This window comes from Plecotus auritus (genome assembly GCF_963455305.1).
Source record: "Plecotus auritus genome assembly, chromosome: 14".
NCBI lineage: Eukaryota > Metazoa > Chordata > Mammalia > Chiroptera > Vespertilionidae > Plecotus > Plecotus auritus.
The window spans coordinates 1925591-1947998 of NC_137780.1; the positions used below are offsets into that span (position 1 = coordinate 1925591).

General features: G+C 49.5%; 1 protein-coding gene across 2 annotated transcripts in view; it reads left to right on the forward strand.

Moving 5' to 3' along the window:
• Window positions 1-22408, forward strand: part of DENND1B (DENN domain containing 1B) — a 112212-nt gene that overhangs the window by 54052 nt on the left and 35752 nt on the right. For both annotated transcript variants that reach the window (XM_080651118.1, XM_080651117.1), the window contains 4 exons: window positions 6071-6171; window positions 9761-9806; window positions 14351-14452; window positions 21656-21781. In XM_080651118.1, the coding sequence (XP_080507244.1) occupies window positions 6071-6171; window positions 9761-9806; window positions 14351-14452; window positions 21656-21781 (375 nt within the window). The remainder of the gene's footprint in view (window positions 1-6070; window positions 6172-9760; window positions 9807-14350; window positions 14453-21655; window positions 21782-22408) is intronic.

The following is a 22408-nucleotide window of genomic DNA, read 5'->3' on the forward strand; positions in this document are numbered from 1 at the left end:
CCCTCCCTTTCCCCCCGTATTACAAGTGTGGTGTTTTGCTGGGACCCATTATTATGTTTTTTATGCGTTTTGAGTTTCATGCACTGGGACATCGCACCTCTGTGTTTATTCTGTTGATACATCCATCCGTTGTCATGTATACACGGTTGGGGGCGGGCGGGGGGCGGGAGGGTGGAGGGCGGCGTCCTGGAAATCCTGGAGGAGAACGTGGGTGTCATCCATGCAATAGACAGGCAGGTCCCCGCCGGGGGTGCCCCTCGGCGGAGCTTGCGGAACATCAGAGCAGAGGATCCATCATGACCGTACACGCGTACATCCCTTGACTTCTTGCCGCTCTGCGACCAGAGCCGGGAACGTCGCTGTCAAAAGTCACGTCGCCGCGTCTCCAGGCGGTCGGGCGTGCAGAGCTGTCATCCGCCTGTGTGATGGTCCCTCGGACCCCCCTCGAACCAGTCAGCCGGGGCTGCGCGTCTTGTCTCGGCACCAGCGGATCGGCTGGCCTCTGACAGGGCCTCCCCATCACGCTGTCAGTCAGATGCTAACGAGGGTGGACCTCCGTGGCCGGTAGCCGGGGGCGGGGGCCGGGGGGAGCGAGATGCCTCTCTCCAAAGCAGATCTCTCTCATCGTGGGCTCCTGTTCGGACCCACGTTCCGTTGGTACACATCTCCCTCCCAAAGCCGATAAGCACGTCCGTTCCAGAGCCTGGCGTGTGGGCACACGTCCCTGCTGGGATACGCCCGGCGAGCAATATGCCGTGCGTGCGTGCGTGTGTGTGTGCTGGAATCGCGTTAATAAACTGTGATGTCTGCCTTTGTCAGAGAGGCCCCCAGCCATCCCGGCATATGCTTTCGCTCCTCCTCTCATTAATGCCATGCAGGGCACCCGCGGAAACAAATCTCTGCGATGCCCTGGAAAACGGGCCGTTGAAGATGGAGGTTTCACAGGGTGCGTGGGACTGGAAGGGGGAATCCGGGGGATGTGAACCTCTCCATCTGCATCTTGAGGATCCGTGATGTGTCTCTCGCTGGGGTCGGCTGGGTGGGCACTGAATCGGAAGCCCGAAGCTCGGAGCATCTTTCTGGAGATCAGGAACTGAACAGTTGGCGAGGGAGGGAACAGGGGCGGCCCAGGCCCCCTTCTTTGCGAAGATATATATCCGAGCGCACGTCCCGCCTTGTTTGGTCAAGCCATCGAGACCTCTCAGGGAGGGGGATGCTAGGAATTTTAGATTTTTTATTTTTATTTTTATTTTAAAATATATTTTTATGGATTTCAGAGAGGAAGGAAGAGGGAGAGAGAGAATCATCAATGAGGAGAGAGAATCACCGATCAGCTGCCTCCCGCCAGCCCCCCACTGGGGATCGAGCCCACAACCAGGGCCTGTGCCCTTGACCAGAACCGAACCCAGGACCCCTCTGTTCCCAGGCCGACGCTCTATCCACTGAGCCAAACCGGCCAGGGCTAGATTTTTAATTCTCCCCTGAGCCCGGAACAATTAATGATGTCAGCCAACGCGGTCCCTGCTAGTTCTCCTTCCCGGGGTGCTGTGCCATGTGTGTTTCTTCCATTCAGTGCTCAGGGAGAGGGACTGGGGTGTGGCGATAAGACCAGGGGACAGAGAATCACGGGTCGGCCGCCTCCGGCACGCCTCCTCCTGGGGATCGAGACCGCAACGTGGGCATGTGCCCTTGACCGGGAACGGAACGGTGACCTCCTGGTTCAAGGTCACCACGGGGGTGGTCCCGTGGTGTTTCGTTGGCAGGTCCGGCTGGAGGTTCACCGGCGGGAACGTCTAAGACAGGAAAGTTCTCCTCTCGTCTCGTGCTTGTCCGGCCGTCCATTCCAAAGGCTCCCTCTCGGTCGTGTCGTTCGGATAACACGTTTCCAGTCAGGTGTTGTGACTCAGGGTCTCCTCAGGGTGGGCGTGTGGACGCTTTGCATGTGGAAAGGCAGTCGGGAAGAAAGGTCACCGGGCGTGCCTGCCTGGGCTGGCGTCCTGGCGTGGCCGCTTGCTAGGTGTGTGATCTTGGGCAACTGGTCTGCCTTTGCCACAGGGCCCTGGTCCGTCGGGGGGAACACTGAGAATAGATGTGAGTGTATCAGGTTCTCGGAATAGGGCCGGCACGTGGTCAGCGTCCTATGGATGTTTGCTATTGTTGTTAGCATCTGTGACATTCGACCTGGGGGCCTGGGACCGGAAGTTCCAGGTGGCATTATCCCATGACCACGTTCACTACCCCATGACCACGTTCACCACCCCATGACCACGTTCACCACCCATGACCACGTTCACCACCCATGACCACGTTCACCATCCCATGACCACGTTCACTACCCCATGACCACGTTCACTACCCCATGACCACGTTCACCGCCCACGACCACGTTCACCGCCCACGACCACGTTCACCGCCCCATGACCACGTTCACCGCCCCATGACCACGTTCACCGCCCCATGACCACGTTCACCGCCCCATGACCACGTTCACTGCCCCATGACCACGTTCACCGCCCACGACCACGTTCACCGCCCCACGACCACGTTCACCGCCCCACGACCACGTTCACTGTCCCCCGCCTTCGTTGTCAGGTTTCTCCCGTGGATTTCTCGTCTCTCGCCATGGTTCCCACCTGTGCTGACTCTACAATCGCAGAGCGCGGGGAACCGGAATTCCCAGGGACTTTTCCTCGCATTCGTCAGCACTTGGGGCTCTGTCAGTTCCATAGGTTGCGGATAGATAGTCACATGCCACTTGACCAAGATGGAAAGGCATGGTGGCGGTGGTGGTATTTTTTTCTTCTCTTACACCGTTCCTCGGTCTATTTGTTCCTCTCTGAACTTCACGGGGAGCAGCAGGGATGATGAAAGAAGCAGCTGGAAGATACTAGAAAAGCATGTGGTTCCGCCAGCGTGGCTCAGTGGTTGAGCGTCGACCTAGGAACCAGGAGGTCATGGTTCGATTCCCCGTCAGGGCACAGGCCCGGGTTGTGGGCTCCATCCCCCGTTGTGGGGCGTGCAGGAGGCCGCCGATCCATGATTCTCTCTCCTCATGGATGTTTCTCTCTCTCTCTCTCTCCCTCTCCCTTCCTCTCTGACATCCATAAAAATACCTTTAAAAGGAAGGAAAAGCAGTGTGGCTTCCTAGCCTGGTCGCCAGCCAGGCAGAACCTCGGATAATCTAGCCCCCAAATGGGACTGTCGCCACCCTTGAAGCTTCCGGATCCAATAGGTCACGAAGAACTAAAAAGCAAGAAACGTCTTCCTTTCACTGGCTTTTAAACGGAGCTTATTTCCCGATAGGACTTGGTTCTCCTAACCAAACTCCTAAAACGCGTAGTTCATGCCCCTCCGTTGGCACGGATCGCAGAGCGGGGGAGGGATGGGATGTGTCGGGACCGATAGCGCCGTCTTCGTGTCGGGGACAGAGCCCCCGTGTTGACCGTCGTCGAAGGACACCCTTCCTTCGGGAGCCAGTCCAGTGCTCGAGCTGATGCTGAGCCCCAGGGATGAGTCATTCACAACTTCAGGAAGGATGACCCCTCGGGGGCGTCGGGGCCGGATCTGGGTGACGTGTCACCGCGGACTTCGGGCTCTGGGTGTGGCCGGGAGAGATAAGTGACCCCGAGTCCGTTCCTCGCCCGGAGGACGTGTCTTCGTCCTCTGTTACCCTGTCCATCACGTTTCTCCGCCACGCACCCGGGACACCTTTCCAGGGCGTAAGAGGAGGGGTTTTCAGAGCCGTCTCTGGAGAAACGGAGGGACCGAGCGAACGAGCTGCCTTTTCCTTGACTCTTCCCATCGGGAGGCTTGAACGCGACTCCGGTGAGCGGAACCCCGTTTTTATGTCCCTCTGGCTCAGCTGCGGGCGATAACGAAGTCCCTGGTCCGCAGTCGTCGCTCGAAGGAAGCCTTGGCATGCCTCCTGGTGGCCTGTTGGGTGCCGGAATGAAGGCATTTAAAACGAAATGTTGATTGAAAGACGACTGTGGATGAGGGGTCAGAGCTTGCAAAGGGGAAGCACTCAAACCCGTCCATGGCATTCTGCGTGGACCCCAAATCCATCGTTGTTCGCCTGTCATTGATTGAAAACGTAGCTGGCAAAACACCGAACACGCCCGGCAAAGAGGAATACGCTTTTAATCAAAACGTTTGTGTGTTTGGCTCCGATTAGATGATTTTCATGATTTTTTAAAAAAATTCTGTAGGACTCTTTGGCACTTCAGTATAGACCAGGGGTGGGCAAACTTTTTGACTCGAGGGCCACCATGGGTTCTTCAACTGGACCGGAGGGCCGGAACCAAAGCATGGATGGAGTGTGTGTGTGAACTAATATAAATTCAAAGTAAAGGAGCGGAGGGGAGAGCAAGAGAACCGGATAGAACAGCCGGATCCGGCCCGCGGGCCGTAGTTTGCCCACGGCTGGTATAGACAGTGTTGCTATTGAGAGGGAGAGGGGGTGGGAGGAGAGAGCCGAGGGAAAAGGGGGGGATCCATGGTGATGGAAGGAGACTTGACTTGGGGTGCTGAACACACAACACAATATACAGATGATGCTGTAGATTTGTACCCCTGAAACCTCTGTAATCTTATTAACCAGGGTCTCCCCAAGATATTCAATAGTAAGAAAATACTGAATTGCTTTGTATACATTTAATTTTTTTTTTAAACTTTTTTTAAAAAAATATATTTTATTGATATTTTACAGAGAGGAAGGGAGAGGGATAGAGAGCTAGAAACATCGATGAGAGAGAAACATCCATCAGCTGCCTCCCGCACACCTCCCACTGGGGATGTGCCCGCAACCAATGTCCATGCCCTTGACCGGAATCGAACCTGGGACCCTTGAGTCCGCAGGCCGACGCTCTATCCACTGAGCCAGACCGGTTTCGGCTACATTTAATTTTTAAATGAATTTGGTCACTATGTGCACATTTTCATTTCCTACGTAATGAAACAGAAATGATGGTTCATGGAAAGTCTGTGGTCCGTTTTCAGGTGGTTTTATTTTTCAAACCCGATTTCCAAGCCGGACAAAACGCTTTCATGAGTCGCCTTGAAATGCAGACCACAGCAACCCTTTAAAATGATGATGCGTGCTGATTCACTTATTGCTGTAAACATTGGGGGGGGGGGGGCGAAAAATGACCCCCCCTGACAGGAATGGAATTTAAAAGGCACAGGAAGTCACAGGGGAAGAATTCTGCTGTGGGTCCGGAGGACGGAAGAAGAGGGGAAAAAGCGGGGTGGAGGGGTGGGGGGGAGATACCTTTTCGTGAGGCATTAAAAATATTTAATTAGCCACTCGCCAAATCAAAACAATTAAAACGGCAATTCCCTTTGCAATCGCGGCCACGTCCCCGCAGCTGTCTTGATCCACAGCTGGGCCCGCACGTGGGCCTCGGGCCTGAAGAGCCGGAGGAGGAAATTATGATATTCTTGGCTTCCCGCGGCCCAGCTGTCAGGCTCGGGCCCTCGCTGGTCAATAGGGACATCGCATGTGTCAGCGAGCAGCGTCTCTGGGTACCGCGCCCCGCGGTCCGCACGCTGCGGAGGCCCCAACTGTCGGGCGGCCCAGGCCCCCCCCCCCGCCCCCATGCTCGGGCCTGTGTTTCACGCTTTGGCAATCCGCCCTAATGCTCTCCCTCCGGAGCGGCCCCCTCTCCCCCCTCCACGTCGTCGAATCGCGGAGCACGAATCCCAGCCGTGCCTTTCCTACCGTCTCTCCTGCGGCGCCCCCCCCCCCCGCCGCCCCCCTCGCCCCCCCCCCCCCCCGATCGTTCTGTTCCTGTGCTTCGTTCCGGACCCCAAAGCATTGTGTTCAGACACCTGTCTCCCCGAGACGCCCAGGGACCTCCTTGAGCTGTGTCTAGGCTGTGTCTTTTCACGGAGGGGGCGCTCCCCAAAGGGAAGGCTTGTGGCCTGCGGAACTGGCAGAGGGCGTGGGGGGGCGGTCCGGAGATCAGTGGGTGGCGTTATGATCGTCTTGGGGAACGGGGGTTGGGGGGGGGATGTGGTGTGTTTGCAGGGTGCCTGCTCCTCACTCTGGGTGTCCCCCTCCATCTCGCAGTTGACTGCCTGTCTGCACGGCTCGGCCGCTCTGCTGTACCCCATGTTCTGGCAGCACATCTTCATCCCTGTGCTGCCGCCGCCCCTGCTGGACTACTGCTGGTAAGTCCCCCCCACACCCCCCCACCCCGCTCCCAGGCCGGGCCACGTGGGGAGAAAGCCCAGTTCTGCTTCTCCTCCTCTTTGTTTTTTAAATACAATTTTACTGATTCCAGAGAGGAAGGGAGAGGGGGAGAGAGAGAAAAGCATCCGTGATGAGAGGGAATCCTGGACCGGCTGCCTCCTGCACGCCCCACACTGGGGATCGAGCCCGCCACCCAGGCGTGTGCCCTTGACCGGGAATCGAACCCGGGACCCTTTAGTCCGCAGGCCGACACTCTATCCACTGACTGAGCCAAACTGGCTAGGGGGCTTGAATTTCTCCTGGCATAGGGCTGTTTAGCTGTGTTCTTTTTATAATATATATATATATATATTATTGATTTCAGAGAGGAAGGGAGAGGGAGAGAGATAGAAACACCAATGATGAGAGGGAATCATGGATCGGCTGCCTCCTGCACGCCCCCTACTGGGGATCAAGCCCACAACCCGGGCATGTGCCCTGACCGGGAATCGAACCCGGGACCCTTCAGTCTGCAGGCCAACGCTCTATCCACTGAGCCACACCAGCCAGGGCATTTATTGATTTTTTGTGTGTGTGGTTGTTATTTTATTTATCTTTCATTTGTTTTATTTTCCATCATTGGCTTGTTGCTGTTGTTGTCTGGTTTTATACGGCTTGTTTTACTTATTTATTTTTAAATCCTTACCTGAGGATATCTTTCTTTTCTCCCTGTGTTCCCCCATTCGATCTCGGCTGCCCACGAGGACATTCTCCCGTTCCTTTTCAGGGAGCGTGGGGGAGAGAGGGAAAGGCAAAGAGGAAGATCCGTGTGAGGGAGACACAACCACTGGTTGCCTCCTGGACGCTCCCTGACCAGGGCCTCGGCCCAGGTGGGAGCCTGCAACCCAGGTCCGTGCCCTGGACCAGAATCGAACCCGGGACCACGCTCTATCCACTGAACCACACCAGCTAGGCTTGATTTTTATTTTTTTTTTTGAGAGAGAGAGAGAGGAAGAGAGGGAGAGAGAGAGAGAGAAAAAAACATGTATGAGAGAGAATCATGGATCGGCTGCCTCCTGCACGCCCCACACTGGGATGGAGCCCACAATCTGGGCCTGTGCCCTGACCGGGAATCGAACCCGGGACCCTTTAGGCCACAGGCCGATGCTCTATCCACTGAGCCACACCAGCTAGGGTTGATTTTTTTTGAGAGATAGAGGAAGAGAGGGAGAGAGAGAGAAAAAAAAAAAAAACATGAGAGAGAATCATGGATCGGCTGCCTCCTGCACGCCCCACACTGGGGATGGAGCCCGCAACCCGGGCCTGTGCCCTTGACCGGGAATCGAACCCTGACCTCCTGGTTCCTAGGTGGACGCTCACCCGCTGAGCTTGATGTGTACCTGTGCGCCCCGACGCGCTGGCACCTGTTTTGGGGGTTCACGACAAGGGACCGCACGGCGTTTTCCTGGGGTGCCATCCCGGTCCTTTCTAAGCCAGCCCCCCAGCTCCTCTTCCTGCTGCTTCCATGGTAACGAAGGGAGCTTGTTCCCCGGCTTAGTCCCTGGAGTTTTCGGACTGGGTCCAGCCCCTTCAGGAGCCCCTGGGACAAGTTCTCACGCCAGACTGTCCCCTGGCCCGGGGGGTGCCGGGGAGATGACCACCACGTCCGAGCGTCTAGGCCACGAGGATGGGCTCAGCGCTCGGGGGACGGGCCGGGAGGACCCATCCGTGTATGGAGCAATAGCCCTCGAAGACTCGAGCCGCCCCCATGTCAGAGAACGGTGCGGACCCGGCTGCCTTCTGGGGAGCACGGCTTCCTTCTCCCTGCGTCCTTGCAGGCGGTTCTAGTCAGACCGGTCCGTGTGCAGAAGGGAGGCACGTGTCAGAGGCCCTGCCTGCCATGCCATGGTTCCGATTCCACTTCCAAAATAGCACCAGCGCCCTAACCCGTCTGGCTCGGTGGATAGAGCGTCGGCCTGCGGACTGAAGGGTCCCGGGTTCGATTCCGGTCAAGGGCATGTACCTTGGTTGCGGGCACATCCCCAGTGGGGGGTGTGCAGGAGGCAGCTGATCGATGTTTCTCTCTCATAATGGATGTTTCTCTCTCTCTCTCTCTCTCCCTTCCTCTCTCTGAAGTCAGTAAGAACATATTTAAAAGTGTTTCATTTTTAAATAACTATTTATTTGGGTATTTCCTATCACCTTGGTAGACATCTGCCCATTCTCATGGTTTCTTGTCAAACAGAATTTTAATATATATTTTATTGACTTTTTTACAGAGAGGAAGGGAGAGGGATAGAGAGTTAGAAACATCAATGAGAGAGAAACACCGATCAGCTGCCTCCTGCACACTCCCTACTGGGGATGTGCCCACAACCAAGGTACACGCCCTTGACCGGAATCGAACCCGGGACCCTTCAGTCCGCAGGCCGACGCTCTATCCACCGAGCCAAACCGGTTAGGGCTCAAACAGAATTTTAATTTTGAAATGTCAAGTTGAACAATTTCCTTCTTCTAGTTCATGAGAAATGTTTTTTAGATGAGTGGTGAGTCGATTGTATGTGTTAAAAAAATGATTGAATGACTTTATTCTCCGCTAGAGTCTGAGACCCCCAGGGGAGTACACTCTGTCCATATTGTTTACTCTTGGACCCAAGGCCCTCGACCAGAGCACCTGGTGTGCGTTCCGTATTTTAATTAATTTAATATAATATTGTTCTTAAACTCATTTGAATATTTTCTAATTTATTAAAATTATTCTGTTAATAACTATGAGTGTGGGATATAAAGGAAAGGATAATAGTTGAGTGAAAAGACAGAGTCCATGAGCAGAAGGACAGAAATAGGATGATGACAGTGAGGAGAAACTTCGCCCGGCGCACAGTAGGGCTCCATAAGTATTTGGTATTGACCGACTCAAGAAATGTTGCTGATGTAGTAGGGGTGAAATTATGATATATCGAGAAAGTCACAGAAACAAGAATGTAATTGAATAGAAAGATGTACAAAGGAAACATGAATACATTTGATGATTACTGACAATACATTTAACCATGAAGTATATGGAAAAGGTTCAACTCAGGTTATGGCCTAGACCAGGGGTCGGCAAACTCATGAGTCAACAGAGCCAGATATCCACAGGACAACGATTGACATTTCTTTGGAGAGCCACATTTTTTAAACTTAAACTTCTTCTAACGCCACTTCTTCAACATAGACGTGCCCAGGCCGTGGTATTTTGTGGAAGAGCCACACTCAAGGGGCCAAAGAGCCGCATGTGGCTCGCCAGCCGCAGTTTGCCGACCACGGGCTTAGACCCTAATATTCTTCATCGGTCACTTTTTTTTTTTAAGGCATTCCATTTCTCGATTTGCTTAGAAATGATTTTGTGATTTTTTTTTAATATAAATCAACCTTAACTTGAATCTGTTAATGGCCTTTACATTTGAACTGTATACAGAAAAGAATGTAACATACCTCTACGATGCTGCTTTAGAACTGTGCCTTTGCGGTAGAGTTAAGCGTACAGAATGATGTATGTTGTTCCAGTTTTAATGAACTGTGACTGTATGGTTTTCTTAAATGCAGTGCTCCGATGCCCTACCTGATTGGAGTACACTCCAGCCTCATAGAGGTGAGTATCCGTCCGTCAGCCATAAAGTAGTGACCGATTCCTTCATAAAAGGAAAGGTGTACACACTTGTGCTTTGAAAGAATATCCGTCGACTGGCACAAAGCGGTGACCAGCTTTATGTCCTTCTCACGTGGTCCTTTTTACAAAGGTAACACAGGAATACCATCCGTTAAATTTTTTTTTTTTTAAATATATTTTATTGATATTTCACAGAAAGGAAGGGAGAGGGATAGAAAGCTAGAAACATCGATCAGCTGCCTCCTGCACACCTCCCACTGGGGATGTGCCCGCAACCAAGGTACATGCCCTTGACCGGAATCGAACCCGGGACCTTTCCGTCCGCAGGCCGACGCTCTATCCATTGAGCCAAACCGGTTTCGGCCCGTTAAGTTTTTTTTATACCAAATGAGCATCTTCAAGGGCACGGAACCCATGAAAATAGGTTACAGGTGGTAGAAATCACACGGTAAAGTTTTAAATCCGGAAAACTCCAGTTCTCAACGAACCATTATTGGGTTTCATCGTGAATGAGGAAGTACAACGGGAAGGCCAGGCGTGTCTCTAAGCTCCTTGGGGCCTTTTTAGTAACTTTCTCCTCAATCTATGAGGAGGTGTTACACAAGCTCCAATTCCATGCTTATCATGTCATTATTGGCAGATTTTTTTTTCACTAAAATTTTGATTTTTATATAAACGGTGCTATAATTAAAATGTATGTCTATCTACTTACATGCTTTTTTAAAAAAATATATTGTGTTTTGTTTTTTTTTACAGAGAGGAAGGGAGAGAGAGAGTTAGAAACATCGATGAGAGAGAAACATCGATCAGCTGCCTCCTACACACTCCCTACTGGGGATGTGCCCGCAACCAAGGTACATGCCCTTGACTGGAATTGAACCTGGGACCCTTGAGTCCGCAGGCCGACGCTCTATCCACTGAGCCACACCGGTCAGGGCTGGGGATGAATCTTTTTTGTTTTTTAATATATTTTATTGTTTTTTTTACAGAGAGGAAGGGAGAGGGATAGAGAGTTAGAAACATCGATGAGAGAGAAACATTGATCAGCTGCCTCCTGCACGCCCCCTACTGGGGATGAGCCCGCAACCAAGGTACATGCCCTTGACCGGAATCGAACCTGGGACCCTTGAGTCCGCAGGCCGACGCTCTATCCACTGAGCCACACTGGTCAGGGCTATTTACATGCTTTATAGGTGAGGCTGAAGTGAGTAATGTTTCGCATCTTAATTGGCTGCAATTACAACGAATTTTTTTTTTTTTTTTTAAGGAAGAATCACATCGTCTCTTATTCTCTCTCGGTCAAGGCCATTCAAGCCTTGTAAACATCGTCGTTCAAAGCTATGAGACGAGTGACCTTTTCGATCTTCCTTTTAATTCTTTTTATGTAATCACGAGCATAAAAGAGGGCCAGCCGTGTCTTTTGAGAGTGGAGATCTCTTTCCAAAATAAAGGATCAGGACATTTTGTTCTGCTTGAAAACTAGACTTCAGGGAATGCACCCAAGGCGATTAGGAATAAAAATGAGCAGAGGCCGCAAACGGGAGAGCTGTGTGGACCGTGTGAGCACACAGAGGAGTCTAGAGAAAAGGCGTACCCCGTTTCACAAGACCGGGGGGCTGCGGCCGCTGTGGCATCCTCCTGCCTGGATGCTCCGGGCCCACTCTATTTTTAATATATTTTTATTGATTCCAGAGAGAGGAAGGGACAGGGAGAGAGAGAGAGAGAGAGAAACATCCATGATGAGAGAGAGCCACGGATCGGCTGCCTCCTGCACACCCCACACTGGGGATCGAGCCCACCACCCGGGCACGTGCCCTTGACCGGGAATCGAACCATGACCTCCTGGTTCCTAGGTGGATGCTCAACCCATGATCCACGCCGGTCCCTAAGACTCCCAGTCTCTGGCCCCAGATCAGTTTCTTGTTTAATATTATTTTGAACTTTATCATTCTTTTAAAAAATAGGTTCTCTGTCTCTCTAGGTATATATATTTAGAGACAGAGTAAGGGAGAGGGATTGAGAGAGAGACACATCAATGATAGAGAAACATCATGGATCAGCTGCCTCCTGCACGCCCCCTACTGGGGATGGAGCCCATCACCCGGGCCTGTGCCCCGACGGGCAGTCGAACCCTGACCTTTTGGCTCCTGGGTTGGGTCGATGCTCAGCCACCGAGCCACACCCCAGCCGGGCTCATTTCCTTATTTTTGAAGAAAAAGGAAAATCGTCTTTTTGTATTTCCTTATTCTTTTCCCATCTAAACAAGTATGACTTTTACGATGTAAAACTCTGAACGTGGCGCCGTTTTACAGGCAGTGTGACTCGCCACTTTGTTTAGAAAAAAACAGTAGCTAAAGCCTGGTTTGGAGCGGAAGCATAGGTAAAATCCTCACGTGATTCCAACTTCAGAAAAAATATTTATATTATAGTATTTTTTAAAAAAACATAAAATGCCCTCGCCGGTGTGGCTCAGTGGATAGAGCGTCGGCCTGCGGACTGAAGGGTCCCGGGTTCGATTCCGGCCAAGGGCACAGGCCCGGGTTGTGAGCTCGATCCCCCAATAGGGGACGTGCAGGAGGCAGCCGATCCATGATTCTCTCTCATTATGGATGTTTCTATCTCTCTCTCCCTCTCCCTTCCTCTTGTGAAATCAATAAAGAAATATATTTAACAAACAAACACACATAACGTGGCTCTCATTTTAGGGGCTCTTAATGTGTTGATTTCTTGAAATGAATACATTTTCCATCCTTTCGGGGTGACTCCTGGAACAAAATTTAACATCCAGCTTTTATCCGACCCTTTTAAAACGAACAGCTGTGAGAAATGTATGCTGTTCATACTCACCCAGACTGCCTTCCTTCCGAGTTTATTGTTCGTGTCATCACAGAACCTTTTGGGGTCACATAACCATTAGTTTAGGCTATTTTCATTCTTTTAAAAAAAAAAATGCATCAGGTTTGTGGATTAACTTGGCAGCTTCTGTTAAAAGGACCACTTGGAATTAAAGATGGAAATCAAAATTATGACCTAGCTTTTCCCTCAAAAATGCCACTCGTATAAATACATTTCTGCTTATACAATAGGTTATTTTGTAGTCATGCTATCATTTGTAGATAACTGCCTATTTATGAATGTAAACTTGTTTACAGCAATGTGTACACATGGAAAGGAAATGAGTGTATTTATACATGTGTTTGTCATAGTACCGCTATTCTAAGTGAGTCTCTGTTAATTTCTTAGAAATGGCCATGTTCTGAGTCTTCCTTTAGATTGATTATGTCTTTTACAAGATAGATTTTTCAGAATCACGTGTTGCCCTGCAGGTCCATATTCCACATGGATATTACGGCTTTCTTAATACAAAAGAATTCTATACTAAAGATGACCATTTCGCTAGCAAATTTAAAATTCTACCTAATACGCAGAGATTTGAAATTCTAAACGAATCAGAGAAAATTTTAGTCCTGCCCAACTTTAAAACAAAATAATTGGTCTGGCCAATTTAAAATGTAAAGTATTTCATGATTCTCAAAAAATGGCTATTATTCTGGAATGTCACTTTAAAAATAAGATGCTGAAGTTAATTGACTTATTGCTCGTTGACCTATACAAATTATGGAGTTCTGAGTTGGTGGATAAATTTTATTAAAGAACACCTTATTTAGGGAATAAGACAAGTTGCTATCATCTATAAAAGACTAATAGAATTATATGATTGAAGCATACATGTTAGGTGAAATAGGAAACATAAACTTTAAATATTTTCTTTCTTTAGGGATGAAAAATTTGATGAAATTCTAATTCACTATTATTTGTACACATATTGAGATAATTTGACCAATTGATGAAGCTGTCAAACAAACAAGTCAACCAGTTCATCTGATAGGCTATGAAATCTGATCTTTTATATTGAAATCCATGCGCTAAATACTACTAAGAATGACGTCCCTATTACTTCCCTCTCTGTCATTTTTTTTTTTATTTGACTTTGTCATCATAAACTTACACCCAATCGAAATGGACCTATAGAGCAGATATTGACTGCTATAAACGTTGGCTTATGTTAGACCTACATTATGATTTATGCTAAAAAAAAAACACATAGGTATAGAACCGGACACACGATCCTGTATCAGAGATCGAAATTCAGTTCATCCAAGGGATAGAAGAGAACGTTGCACCGTTTACTGTAACCATGCCTGCGTTGTACGTCTTCGCTGGGAGAGACCTTTGGTACCTACATTACATGCATTCCCTCCGAACGACATCGGTACGTTGAGAGGCGGAACAGGCCGGTGAAGCCTTTTCAACCCAACCTTTCCGAATGGTTGGACAGGAGCTGTTTGTTCTCAAAAAGCAACGTTGTTTACATTCTTTTATGATGTAGGATTTCCCCTTATTTCCCGCCCCCCACCCCCAGACTCATGCCTTACGATTCTCTTCTCTACGCTTCTAAGCTCGCTAGCTTTTGGAAGGACACATACCACGGGGCTGTTGCGTTGATCATTGTGTGTTTTAAACAGAGAGTGAGGAGCAAATCCCTGGAGGACGTGGTGATCTTAAACGTGGACACCAACACTTTGGAATCGCCATTCCACGACTTGGACAACCTGCCCAGTGATGTGGTAAGTCGAGGAGGGCACTGTGGGGCGGGGGGGGGGGGGTGCCCATCGATCCGGATATCTGCGTCTTCTCCTGCGCCCTCCCTCGAGCTCCCGAGAGCGATCCCCCCGCCCCCCCCCCCCACGTTTATAAAACTCTCAGATCAAGGGGTCCAGCGGGTGCGAGGCATCCTCCCTGCGGGTCTGCGATTCCTATTTTTACCTCCTTGGCCGCTGGGGAGACGCCGAGAGGAGCGTCGAGTCCCTTCCCGGAGACACGGGACCACAATTAAAACGCCGGGAGCCTTCATTAGGGCGGCGTTTCTTGAAACGGGCGCCTCTCCCTCTCATCTTCATCATTATCTTACAAAGTAGGCATTTCTGTCTGGCTGGTGGCATGTCTTGCCAGAGAACGGGAGAGTTTTTTTTTTTTTTTTTGAAGGAAAAGAGAAGGAAGCCAATTACCCGGCTGCGCTTCCCCGCCACCTGCCAGTGCCAGTTCCTTTTAATTAATGATCTGATGGCCCCGGTCAATCTCATCAGAAATGCGGGGACCGTCGGGGTCAGAAAAATGCTGCCTTTGATCCCCCCCCTCGACGTTCCTGAAACATTTATTTGTTTTCCCTAAATTATTTCAGTTTTCGTGTTTCATCTCCCCGGTCCTGCTGGGGGGCGGTGGGCATGGAGACCCGCGCGGCGTGTCCCTGGGCCGGGGCCGCGGCGCGGAGACTTGCCTGATTGGGATTCTATTTGTAAATTAAACTGCGGGCCCCCGGTCTGTCATAAAAGACATCGGATCCTTTTGAAATGACGAAAACTGTCTCGTGTCGGTGAAGGCTGATGAATTAAGTGCCGGCTCTCTCCTGCTCTTTGATCTTGCAAAGGGTGTGTGTGTGTGTGTGTGTGTGTGTGTGTGGGTGTGTGTGCGCGCGTGCACGCACATGTGTGTGCCTACAGCTTATAATAGGGTAGATTCTGTATTCCATGTTAAATGGTCTCCAAAAGTGCATTTTATGGCCTTTGTATTCCTGACGACAGGGCCAAAAAATGCAGGCCGGGATTGTTTCTGAATGGTGGTTGAAAAATATCTTTATTAACCTAGTTCGAGGTTAAAAGACTGCTTCTCCATCCCCCCCTTTTTTTTAAAAAAATCCATTCTTTTCAGAGGCATTAAAATTGGAGAGTAAACAAAACCTCCAGAATACATTTTTCCTGTAATACGGCAAGTATTTTGAAATCATGATTAGGGAGTCTGGAAAAAGGAATTTAAAAAAATCTCATACTCAGAAAAATACAGTAAAACTGCACCTGATTGTGTTTATGGCCAGTGATAGGAAAATAGGACTTTACGTCCAAGTCAGGTTGTCTATGCGTATAAATAAGTAACCCCGAATGCTTGCTGACCTTGAAGCAAATTAAATCGAATCTCTCTCTCTTACCCTAGTGAAATTAATGCTACGTACGAACAAATCCACACCCCGCTCAGTGGAGAGTTTTATTCTGTTTTGAGCTCATTATAGCTAGATTGCCTCATTATAAAAATTTTGCAGAAGCTGCTAGAAATGATTAGAGTTATTCATTCGGAAACCCGTCAAAGTATCCTTCACTGGATAGAGAAATAATTATGAAAATAAAGCCCCAACTTTTAAGAATGTTTTCCTTATGGGCATGTATTCCCTGCTCTTAATACCCTAAGGAGAAAGGATTGTTTGCTTAAAAAAAAAAGAGGAGGAGGAGGAGGAGGAGGAGGAGGAAGAAAAAAGAAAGAAATCAGCGTTTTGTGTCATAATAAAATTTTTAGTCCCGTTAACGATGGCTCATTCTTTCTTTGAGAGAAAGAATCTTTCAAGGTAATTGTTTTGATGGGGGATGCTTTTTTGCGTTCAGAAGCATTGCTCCCCTAGTAGTATTAGCTTGATATGAAAACATGTAGTTAAATGTGGGAAGCAGTTAAACAGTATTCACACAACGTACCATGACACGAGGGACCATCTTACAGCGACAGTTCATCAGGCATCATGGAAACGGTGAAAAACATTGCTGAGAAGGCCATGGCGAGGTGGCGCAGACAGAACTGAGTGTGTGCGTGAAGCTAAGGGCCATGGACTTACAAATAGGAAGAAAGGAGACATTGAAATAGCTCCGGGGCTGTATGACCGCAAGCCTGCCATGGATGAAGTCCTACTCATAGTCTTAAAAATATTTCCCATGACTGCTTCACCGTCTCACACACACATGTAGCTGTATCCCCCGCTTGCCCAACGCCGTCTCCGGCAGGTAGAGAGCAGGATCGCGTACCCGGTCCTCGGTCCTGTCCCTGGGAATTTGTTCAGTGACGATTAAAAAATGATCCTGAAGTTCTGTGTGTGTGTGCACGTGTGTGCGCGCGCGTGTGGGTGATGGGAGTTCATAAACGGGGCTCGGAGCCTGAAACACGGGCCTGTTGGCGTTGTTTGGTTGTTTAATAAATTAACTGATAGTTCAACGGGGGCCTTTTAAAACCGTGCAGCGGCCGCTTAAGTGGAGCTCCGAGGCCGGATGGCCCCGGGCCCATGTGCTCCCGATTACCGTGCCCGTCTGGCCGGTGGCCGCGGCTGGCCCCGGGTCAGTGGTCACAGTTGTCCTGAATTACTCGTCTTTTTTCCCGGGGACCCTCTGCGGCGTCGCACGCTGTAATCTTCTTAATGGCTTCATTCCAATATTCACACATAATATTGGAGATTTATGGACTGTTAGAAATACGACCCTGCCAGTAGCAGTTCCGTTACTCAAGGAATTCAAAATTGGAGAAATAAATCAGGGCCAGGCGTCCGGGGACCCTTTGTGTACCTTAAGGGAGAGGATGGGGGGCAGGGGGGGGGGAAACTCCCTTTCTGTCTTCTGACAAGAACACTTGTTTCTCGATTTCATCATTTCACTACAGATTTGGGTCACTCGAAGGAAACGGAACGCAGATTTGATTGGGAGTGATTTTAACGATATTGATTATTACGCGGCATCGCTTTTAAAAGCTGGGGGTCCATTCCGAGAGGCCAGGGCTGTGTTTGTCTGTGAGGACATTATGATTTTTTGTTTTTTGTTTTTTTATTTTTGTGTGTGGTTTTATTTTTGATGGGCTGTGCCAAATATGGAGACTTTCAAACAGATGTAGGTTGAGTGTTTGGAAATAATTAAAGGCCATTTTAGGGTTCTAAACATTAATCAGTTGAAGTTGGTGTTATGTTTTTAAGTGAGGGGTGGGAGAAGAGCCAGCTGGATTAAATATAACATTTGAAATCTCAAATGAGGTCACTTTAATTTAAGAAAATGTACTATGGAGACACCTCCCCCCACCCCAATTCCAAATTTTGTGTCAGTTACACACTCACTGAAAATACTGTATTTCTAAGCTATTACTGCGCGTCTTAATTTTTATCATCATTGTCACGTGGACCGGTAACTTGGAATAGGTGTTATTTTTTCAGAAGTAAATAGGGCGACCCGCTTGTTGGGAAATGAAGCGAACTGGAATCCTAACGAGATGCAGGAAATCCGTCTCCATGCGACTCTTAAGATAAAGATAAAACCACGATGAACCAGCTCTGGTACCTGAAGGCAGGTTAGGATGGATGTCTGGCCGTTACGTGCGTTCGAATATTCATTACCAGGCAGGTGACTTCGGGCCTGTATTGCTTCCCTGTCTTTAATTTTAACTCAGTAAATTGTAAAAAATATATATATACATATATATACATATATATACATATATACACACATATATACATATACACACACCTATATATACATATACATACATATATACATATACACATATATACGCACACATATATACATATATATACATATATACACACATATACATATATATACACATATACACACATATGTATATATACATATATATACATATATATACATATATATACACACACACACATATACTCTGAGCCAGGTTACCTGTCTCAGGCCTCCTGTTTTGAAGATGAAGGTGCAGAGACTGTGCTGTTAATGGTGTTTTTAGAGCTTTCGGTCCCAGGGGGTTTTGACCCTCAGATTCATGCCCCCCACACAAGACCACGGCCCCTCTCCTGTAAACCTGATTCCCGGGGGGCCATGCGTTAACTCCTTTAAGATTCCCTAGACAAGCTTCCCTCCTTCCAGTCTTGTCCAGGAAACATCACGCTGGCCTGTGTGATTTCCACTCGGATTTTCCGCGCGGTTCGAACCACTCGTTCTCATCTCGTCTAGAACCCTGTTGGAAAATGATTTCCTATTCCATGCACAGAGGGTGTGTGGACACTAGGTCCATGTAAGAGCCATCGGCAGTCCGCTGGAAACCCCAGTGCGTTCCATGCAGGACGGCTGCGTGTGTACGGAGTGCCTGTCGTGGCTGAAACCTGAAGGGGCCTTGATCGAAAATGGTCATTTAAAATCCCGGGCACCCCCCCTGCCCCCCCCCCAGGCTCTCGGCTTCCCCTGAAGGAACAGGTTGATGTTTTCCTTGTGATACAAAAAAAATAGGCACGAGCCGGCCGGTGTGGCTCACTCAGTGCATTGACCTCTGAACCAGGAGGTCACGGTTCGATTCCCGGTCAGGGCACAGGCCCGGGTTGCGGGCTCGGTCCCCAGTGGGGGGCGCGCAGGAGGCAGCTAATCCATGATTCTCTCTCCTCATGGATGTTTCTCTCTCCTCTCTCTCCCTCTCCCTTCCTCTCTGAAATCAATAATAAAATATATAAATATAAAAGAAAGGCACGGATTGTTCTCAGTCACCAAAAACCATGAAAAGCCTAAAGAACTACAACCAACAACTCTGACTTTAAATAAATAGTTGCAGTCGCGCGAGTGAATTAATTTGGGAATAAGTTTGGAAAGGAATGGGCTTTTTCAGAGAATGTTTTAGATGAGCTTTTTTTTTTCTTTTTTTAAAAAAGGGTAAGTATATAAACTAACGGCCCTCTCACAGCTAGAGATAGTCAACAGACACGGCGAATGCTTTGACTCTTCTCTACTCCAACGCGAAGGTTTAATAGGTTACGTTGTCATTAAGAAAAAAAAAAAAAAAAAACAGCCCCAGAGAATGCTCCCTCAGTTCCAGGTTTGTCACAGGTCTGCTGTAATCCTCATTGTGTCTGACAGTCAAGGGAGGCCCCCGAAATGTTTAGGTGAAGTCCAGGCTAAATCAGCACTAATGAAGCCGTGATGCCCGGCCGGCGTGGCTCAGGGGTCTGGAGCATCGACCTATGAACTGACCAGGAGGTCAGGGTTCGATTCCCAGTCAGGGGCACAGGCCCGGGTGGCGGACTGGATCCCCAGTGGGGGGCGTGCAGGAAGGCAGCCGATCCACGATTCACTCTCCTCATGGATGTTTCTATCTCCCTCTCCCTCTTCCTTCCTCTCCGAAAGCAATACAAATATATTTTAGACAAGTAAAACGAAATGTTAATCGCATCACATCCCCACCCTGTTCAGATTCATACCTGAAATAAAATGCTGATTCCTTTAAAAAAAAAAAAGAATAAAATCAACTTCTGTCTGCATCTAGGGAGGTTGGGCAGAAATGGGAAAGATCAGCTATGGGGAGGCAACCTACACCACATGGGCCTTTCTGCATAGATGATGAATATCCTGACGCAATCATTTTCTCCAAACCGTGGGTATAATTGGACCCAGTGGGGGTCTCTCCCTTTGATCAGATCAGAGTAACTGTGACTTTTCCCTGGAAAATGTCACGCCTGTGAAGGTTTATCACCTGTAGAGCGGGCCTTGCCTCGGATGCTGTGTTCCCGTCTCATTAGCATTATTCAAAGTTGAGTTGCTAATTAGGCTGACCCTTCCTTCCTTGACAACCATCATCGACCAGAGGAGTCGGGACCACCGCTTGCGTCAGGAAATAAAAATGTTCCTTCGTGCCCGGCTGGTGTGGCTCAGTGGTTGAGCATCGACCTATGAACCAGGAGGTCACGGTTCGATTCCCGGTTCAGGGCACATGCCTGGGTTGCAGCGGGCTCGATTCCCCAGTAGGGGGCATGCAGGAGGCAGCTGATCCAGGATTCTCTCTCTTTGTTGTTTCTCTCTCTCTCTCTCTCTTCCTCTCCCTTCCTCTCTGAAATCAATCCTATATGATAAAAAGCTAATATGCAAATGGTCCCCTCAACCAGTTTGACCGGGAGTTCGACCAGGGGTTGGGGATGGCCAGCCAACCATCCAGATCGGAGCGGGCTGGCCGGACCCCACCCGTGCATGAATTCATGCACCAGTCCTCTAGTAAAAACATAATTAAACGAGACCGTGGATACCATTTGCATAACACAATTCTCTACTCACCGTAGGTTCTCAATCACTTTACCTTCATTCCCCTTTTTATGTCACAACTAGAGGCCCAATGCATGAAATTCTGCCGTGGCCCTCACCCGCTGCAGCTTTGTCCAGAAGGAAGGACGCCCGGAAGGACGTCTGGTCTAATTAGCATATTTATGCTTTTATTAGTATCGATGCTCAAAACTATTCAGCAAGTGATCAGAAAATCCCCTAGGCAGGCGAGGCTTCCAAAAATAAGATTTAGCCCTCGCTGGTCTGGCTCAGTGGATAGAGCTTTGGCCTGCGGACTGAAGGGTCCCGGGTTCGATTCCGGTCAAGGGCATGTACCTTGGTTGCGGGCACCTCCCCAGTAGGAGGTGTGCAGGAGGCAGCTGATCAATGTTTCTCTCTCATCGATGTTTCTAACTCTCTATCCCTCTCCCTTCCTCTCTGTAAAAAGCAATAAAATATATTTAAAAAAAAAAAAAAGATTTAATGGGAAGGGACTCTGGAGGACCTGGGACTGGGGACCTTTTAGAGCAGAAATGGAGGGTACCCACCCGGGCTTCTCCAGATGAGTAGACACCTGTTGTAATTGCTCAAAAATGGGCATCGAAGTGGCTCCCGAGCAGTTTCCTGTAAAACAATTAAAGCCCATTTATGTCAAGAGGCCTCGGGAGACACCAGAAGAGCGAGCACAGAGCCATTTGCATCCGCACGTTGCTCGGGGTCCCTGCTTCTCCTTCCATTAACAGGCCAGCAGGCGCTCCCGCCGTTCAGGAGAGAAGCTACGGGGAGGAGGCCGAGCTGGGGGGGTGGGGGGGTGGCCCCCGCAGGCCCCGGGGTCGGCCTGCCTGCCCATCGGGCTCGTGCCTCCCCGGGCCAATTTCCGAGGTGTTAATGTAACGGCTCCTGTCTGTCCCGCAGGTCTCGGCCCTGAAAAACAAACTGAAGAAACAATCTACCGCCACGGGCGACGGGGTGGCCCGGGCCTTCCTCCGGGCGCAGGCGGCTTTGTTCGGGTGCTACCGGGACGCGCTGAGATACAAACCTGTGAGCCTGCCTTTTGTCGCGATGTTAATTTACGTTTGCTTTTTCTTTTTTTTTTTTAAATATATTTTTTAATTGATTTCAGAGAAGCAGGGAGAGGCAGAGAGAGAGAGAGAGAGAGAGAAACATCCACGATGAGAGAGAATCACGGATCGGCTGCCTCCTGCACGCCCCACACTGGGGATCGAGCCTGCCACCCGGGCCTGTGCCCTTGACCGGGAATCGAACCCTGACCTCCACAGCAGCAGGTCACCCACAAAAATCTGCTCTGCAGCCCCCAGAAGCCAGCTGCTTCTAGAGCAGCCTTGGGCAAACTACGGCCCCCGGGCCGGATCCGGCTGTTCTATCCGGTTCTCTTGCTCTCCCCTCCGCTCCTTTACTTTGAATGTATATTAGTTCACACACACACTCCATCCATGCTTTGGTTCCGGCCCTCCGGTCCAGTTTAAGAACCCACTGTGGCCCTCGAGTCAAAAAGTTTGCCCACCCCTGATCTAGAGGGTGGAAGGACAAAGGTGGCATGGGGAAGCAGGGATTATAGGCGTGGGGAACGAGGCAATGGGGGCTGGGGTGGGACCCCACTGTTGGGGCTGTGAGGTCGTAGCTGGTCCCCAATAGTCTGTGTTGGCC